The sequence below is a fragment of the Panthera pardus genome, unplaced genomic scaffold, assembly GCF_024362965.1.
Source record: "Panthera pardus isolate Hobbes unplaced genomic scaffold, ASM2436296v1 HiC_scaffold_3, whole genome shotgun sequence".
Classification (NCBI taxonomy): Eukaryota; Metazoa; Chordata; class Mammalia; order Carnivora; family Felidae; genus Panthera; species Panthera pardus.
In genome coordinates this window covers 11,360,607-11,366,589 of record NW_026526876.1, presented here as the reverse complement: position 1 = coordinate 11,366,589, position 5,983 = coordinate 11,360,607, and the positions used below count along the sequence as shown (strand labels likewise).

The following is a 5,983-nucleotide window of genomic DNA, read 5'->3' as shown; positions in this document are numbered from 1 at the left end:
CGTGCTTTATCTGCACTCAGCGAGGGCCCGGGATGTTTTAAAACTCCCTGGAGACCTTGAGCTGCGCTCTGCCAGCTGCCGTGGGTCACACGGAGCCGTCTCCGAACCCGAGCAAAAACGAGAGCCGCGTTGGAACGCGGGGGGCGCCGGGAACGCGACCGTGGGGCCGACCCCGAGCGCCGAAAGGAGGGGACCGCGCGGCGAACGAGGTGGCGGCTTTTTAATTTGAACGTTCTTCGAGGCGCCCCTTCAGGACAGACGGCTCCGCGGAACGTGTGTGGGCTCGGAGCCGCGGTGCTGAGGCCGCCGGGGCCCATCGCCTCTGCAGGCGGGATTACCTTTCGGAGCCGCGCTGGGTCGCGCCCCGTCCCAGCACGGTCACCGTGGGTCTGGGTTCCGATCGGCGGTCCTTCACGCCCGCCGGCGCGTGGAGCTCCGAAAGGTGACCCCGCACCTGCCCAGGGACGGCGGAGCGACACCGACTGAAAGCCGCGCGGTGAGGTGGCTCACAGGTAGGAGGCAGGTAGGTGAGACGCGCGTGGACGGACGGTCGTGCGGCCCGGCTCCCCTCCCTCTGTCCACACGGCTGGTGCCACCTTCGCCTCTGTTTCCCACTGGACAACACAAAACCCGGCCGAGAGGGGTATCCCGCAAGGGTAGCCTCACGGTTTCATGCCAGAAAGACTCTCAGTTCGGGTTTCACGGGATGCTTTTCTCGAGGGACTTCGAACAGTTTGCCTGTGCGGCCCTAGACACCACGGGGAGTCCCTGATCCGGGGTCCCCGGCCGGCGCCTCTTCGGCGAGAAAGGTCCGCAGAGCGCCGGTCTCGGCGCGGTTCCCTGGCAGCTTTTCTTCGCGATTACAAATTTCCCGCCTCGTTACTGGTGCCAGTTTTAATGCCTTGAAATTAGCTGGGGGCTGCTCTTAACGCTTGATGTAGAATTTAAAGCGATTGCGTTTTGGAACTAGAATGCCGTGTAATTCAAGGAGGATATAGGTGTTTTTTAAACCAATTAAAATGTTTGACGCATGGCAAGCCTATAGCACTATTTCCATAGTTAGTATTAAAATTCCTAATTATCAATAAGAACAGCAGTGACCCAGGGATCAGACGTGTAGTCCTCATCTTGGCCTGTGGAAGACAGACGTCCCGATTCTTAGGGCTGGTGAGTCAAGGACGGTTCACGCTAAACTAGAAAAGTCCACGGTGGCCGTGAGCCAGAGCCCGCCACCCCACTCCCGTGAGCCGGGTTCCCGTCTGCGGGCGGACTCGGGACGCCTCCCCGGCCACTGGCCTCGCCGCACCCGGGCCGGCGGACTCCGTGCGGCGCTCGTGAGGCCGCGTGGAGCCCGCCTGCTCGCGGACACCTTCCCCACAAAGGGAAGGAACCGAACCTGACACAGGCACCAACGGCCGCACTGACTGGTCCCCCAGGGACACACGGGACCTACACTGAGAGAGGGAAACGGAAACTAGGTACCTTGTCAACCCAGTCACGTGTCTGTACCGGATGCCTCAGAGACTACCCGGCCGGCCGATGGGAGTTGAAAAGAAGGCAGCAGATTGGTAAGTTTATACTAGATGTCAGACATAGCTTGCTTTATTATTATTATTTTTCCACTGATCCAGTAACTAAACTAAAACAGTTTTCGAGAGTAGACGTGCCAGTTCAGCTTAACCCTGGTACCTGCGGGCCCACGAGACGCGTCCGGGCGGCAGAGAAAGTGCTTCCGGTCTCTTGTGCTTTTCCTTTAACCTCAGCTTCCGACCCAGAGAGCGCCCAGCCTCGCTTTCAAGTCCTCGCGGTTAATCCAGCCCCTGAACCGGTCTCGTCTGCCGCCGTCGGGCGCGCTCGGCAAGCCTCGGTAGCATCGGCCTCCGACGCGAGAAGATGGCAGGAGAGAGACACACGGAGCTCGGAAACTCGGTCACTAGCCAACGGCCTGCTCTCAACCTTCATATTTTAATATAAAATATCCGTACAGCAAACGACACGTCTGTGTGCTAGCTGGGGGCTGTTACTGGTGAGCGCCGGGCGACGGGAAAAGGAAGCGCTCTCTCCGGCATCGAGGAACGGAAAAGGTCATTCCAAACGCGACTGGGCTGTTGCTTTAAAGGCAGGGACATCTTACAGCAGCACTTCCTCTGTCACCCCCGAGGCCCGTTCCCGTCCGTCAGCGTCCCCGCGGGGAAGTCCTGCTCGCGGCTCCCGCGCCACGGCCTTCTCCCGCCACGGGTGAGCCTCGCTCCTGTCCTCCTGTTCTGTGACTTCTTCAGTTAAGAGTTAAAGAATAATTAATGTTGCTCTAAAGAGGAGTTAAAAGCCCAGGGTGCGGGCCACGTCCTGCGGCGGGTGTCATGTCTCCGGGAGCTGGTTGATGTCCGTCAGCTTGGTGTCGTTGAGAATCGCCCGGATCCTCTCCAGGGAGCCCGCCTGCCGGATTCGCTCCAGCTGCACCTGGGGGGCGACAGCGAGTCAAGTGCGTGGCCTCCTGCCGGGCCCGGCCCGTTGGCTCACCGAGACCGGTCACCGCAAGAACGAGCACAGGCGAAAGACAACCCCCCCTGGGGCCCCCCGGGGGCTCCGTCGGTTAGGTGTCCCACTCTCGATCTCACAGCTTTGTTGGTTCGAGCCCCACATCGGGCTCTCTGATGACAGTGTGGAGCCAGCTTGGGATTCTCCCTCTCCCCGCCCCTCCCCTGCTCATGCTCTCTCAAAATAAGTTTAAAAAAAGGCTAACCCCCCAGAGCTGTGTCCGGCAGGCCCCGTGAGGTGCTAGGACCACGGGGAGGGGGCGGAGGCTGGACCCCTGAACCCCAACACTGTACAGCCGAGTCACAAGAAAACACAAGAACCCAGCTTCGAGGGTCCGGAACGATACACCGTCACTGTAGGTGTCCGTCGGGGGACCTAGGGAAGGGAACGCAGGGGGCACGCGGTGCTGGGGACGAGGAGCCACGGTACTTCAGGGACCCCAGGACCCAACACGTAAAAGGCTCTCGGACAGAGAAACCAAGCGTAGGGACGGGCCCGGCGGGAGGGGTGTCAGCGGCACGCCGAAGAGGGGGCGCTTTGCCGGGAGACGGGCCTCGTGGCCAGTGCCACCCAGGCGTCCGGCCCGCGGGGTCGTGCGTCTGCTCACGCCTCTACCCCGCAAGCTACCGGCGGCGTCGAGTCCGCGCCCGGCAGGTTGCCGGGGGTCCCCACGTGCCTCACCTGCAGGGTCTGAGAAAGCTTCACAAAATCCCTCTGTACTTGCTCGCTGACGTCTAGTTCCGTCTGCAGCCTCTGAGCTTTGTTCTTCTCCTCAAACAGGAGCTGTTCCACAGTCGCCTACAAAATACGAGTTTTGCCTGAGAACGCCAAGGAGCCGCAGGTCCCAGTCCTCCGGGACAGCCAGGGACCCGGGGGAGGGGTGGGGTCCCCCCCGGACCGTCAGGCTCCCTCCGCGGGCACGGCCGCCGGCGGCCTACGAGCTTGCTCTCGGTCGCCCTAAGATGGCCGGAAGTGAAAGCCAAGCCCCCCCCTCGGTCCCGCCGCTCACCCTCACCCCTCGTGGCCCGGGGACCACGACTCATCAAAAGGCAGAAAGCAGCTGCTAAAATCTGGAGCTTTCCCGGCAACGTGGACAGAAACTTCGGAATTAACCAGGACAATCCACACACCCAGAAGTCTGCACTCGGAGGTGTGACCCTGCGGCTCCAGGGGACCCTCCTAGGAATCCTGCCCCACGGTCGAGCCCACGCACTGGGGTTGTATCTGGACTCCCCTTGGGTGGCAGACACCGGGGAGGTCGGGCTCGCGGAAGGACGCTGTGACAGGAGAGCCTCCGGCTGCGGGCAGGGTCCGGGACACGGGCACGACCCGACTCCAGCAAGGGCGTCTCGTCCTCCTTCCGCAAGCGGGGAGCCTCGGTGGCTCTCGGGGGCCCTGTGCTGAGCTGCGGCGCTCCTCCCCAAACAGGCAGGATGTGACTCCCTGTGCCTGGCACGACTGTCACTAAACGATCAATGACAGGTCACCTTCGCGGCCGTCTCCTTCCTCAACTGCTCTCCCAACGTGCTCTTCGTCTCCTGAACACTGTCCAGCTGCCGAGACTTCTCTCTCAGCGACGACTCCAGCTGTGGCATAAAGACGGACGCGGGACCTGAGGACCCGCCCGGGGTCCCCGCGGCCCTCACCCCGAGGGCCTCCCAGCCGCTCCTTGCAGCGGGACCTGGCCCGACCCTGGTTTGTCGCTTGTGTCCAGCCAGGGGGTGCCACCACCCCCCGCCGGCCGCCCGTGGGGTGAATGTGACATTCGTGACACTCACCTGTCCTTTTTCCACTCTTATTCTTTCTAGTTCGGCTTTTAGGCTAGAAACGGAGGCTAGAAGGGAAAGGGAGCAGCGCCAGCATTTACTGATTATTTTGCACATTCACGTTGTTTTCGCTTACGCCCCTTCCCCCGTCACCTGCGGCTCAAACTGAAAGGGGTCAGACCCTGATCCCGGGGAACCGACGCCCTTCGACAACCCCACCGGCCGGCAGCGGCCTCGAGCCCAAGCGCAGGCAGAGGCCACGCGGACGCAGTGTGGCACGGGCCGTGTGGACACCAGACGTCCCCGTCGAACTCGGGAGGAGGGGGCGGTGGCCCAGCGGGGCTCTCCTGACACGGGGCTCTTGGAGGGAGGGAGCGGCTTCCGGCGTTAAGGCCCAGTTGGATCTGGATTCGCTCCGGACGAGTCACAAGTGAGAACCCTTCCTACACTGCTTCCTGCCCTTGCCCTCTGCGTTTCCCGTGGCCCCGCGCCGCAGCCGCCCTCACCTAGCTCTTCCTTGCAGTTTTCTATCTCCAGCTGCAGAGTCTCTTCCAGATTCTCCTTCAGACACTGCTCCGCCTGAATCTGCTCCTTCAGGAACAGGATCTCGGCCTTGAGCTTCTCCTCCGTGTGCTCGGCCGCGGTGCGCACGTGCACGATGCTCTCGCGGTAGCTGAGGGCCAGTTCCCGCAGCGCCTGCACGGGGGACACGCGTTACCGCGCTGGCTGGCGGGGCGGCCACACGTCTCCCGCGACCAGAACTTCGGGGGTTTCGCGCGGTTCGCTCGCCGCGACTCGGCGCCAGCTCCCTGGGGGCAGGGGGCTCGCATGCTCCCGTTCGGCACAGTGTAGATACGACCCTTCGGGCCAAAAGCGTGCCCCGTGGACCAGACGGCTCTCCCTCCCAACGGTCTCCTACACAGAAAAGTAAAACCGTTCCTGACAGCGTGGGGGTCGCTCTGAACGGCCAGGGGCTTCCACAACCAGCTGGGGGAATCTGAGGGGAGGCCGGGGGTGAGGACCGGACAGGCGGAAACTCGGAAGCCAGCGTGGAATCGGGGCGGACCGAGCGCGCTGACTGGCTCACGTACTCACTCGAGCGCTGCGCGAGGCCAGGGGCACGGACAGCGAAGAGCGGCTTTCTAAGGTGACCAGCTGTTCTTCCAGAATAAGTTCGGTTGAAACCTTGTTCCCCTAAACTGAGTTTTCTTCTTTAAAAAAGTTCAAGTATTTCCTAACGCTAATGTAAACACTGGGATTAATCTTAAGCTACCCACCAGAAGTACGTAAAACAAATACCAGCAGTAAAAAGAGGAAGGAAAAAAAGATGACAAAAACGTCCTAAGATTTATTCCTGGGGCAGCTCTCAGAATCACGGCTTACAGGCTACACTGGTTACATCCTTGGAGCGTTCTTGGAAGTTGTCCTAAATCTAGGAATTCCAAGTCTGGAGAGCTTGGAGAAGAGGGATCCCCTGCCCAAAGGGACAGCTCGGCAGAGGTGAAAAGTGGCCAAGAGCACAAGCAGACAGGTCCCCACGCTTTCTCGGCCGAGATCAGCCACCAGTTCAGAAAGGAGAGCGAGCGCCCCCGGAGCACCGGTGACCTGCAGACACGATCGGGAGGGCAGGGCGCACGCGGCGAGGGCGGCAAGGCGCCCAGTGAGTAAACAGAAACGAA

General features: G+C 61.5%; 1 protein-coding gene across 2 annotated transcripts in view; it reads right to left on the bottom strand.

Moving 5' to 3' along the window:
- Positions 1 to 1,569: 1,569 nt before the first annotated feature.
- Positions 1,570 to 5,983, bottom strand: part of RABEP1 (rabaptin, RAB GTPase binding effector protein 1) — a 102,155-nt gene continuing 97,741 nt past the window's right edge. For both annotated transcript variants that reach the window (XM_053893285.1, XM_053893286.1), the window contains 5 exons: positions 4,811 to 5,000; positions 4,317 to 4,372; positions 4,026 to 4,124; positions 3,220 to 3,336; positions 1,570 to 2,460 (listed from right to left, as the gene is read on the bottom strand). In XM_053893285.1, the coding sequence (XP_053749260.1) occupies positions 2,359 to 2,460; positions 3,220 to 3,336; positions 4,026 to 4,124; positions 4,317 to 4,372; positions 4,811 to 5,000 (564 nt within the window). In that variant the 3' untranslated portion in view covers positions 1,570 to 2,358. The remainder of the gene's footprint in view (positions 2,461 to 3,219; positions 3,337 to 4,025; positions 4,125 to 4,316; positions 4,373 to 4,810; positions 5,001 to 5,983) is intronic.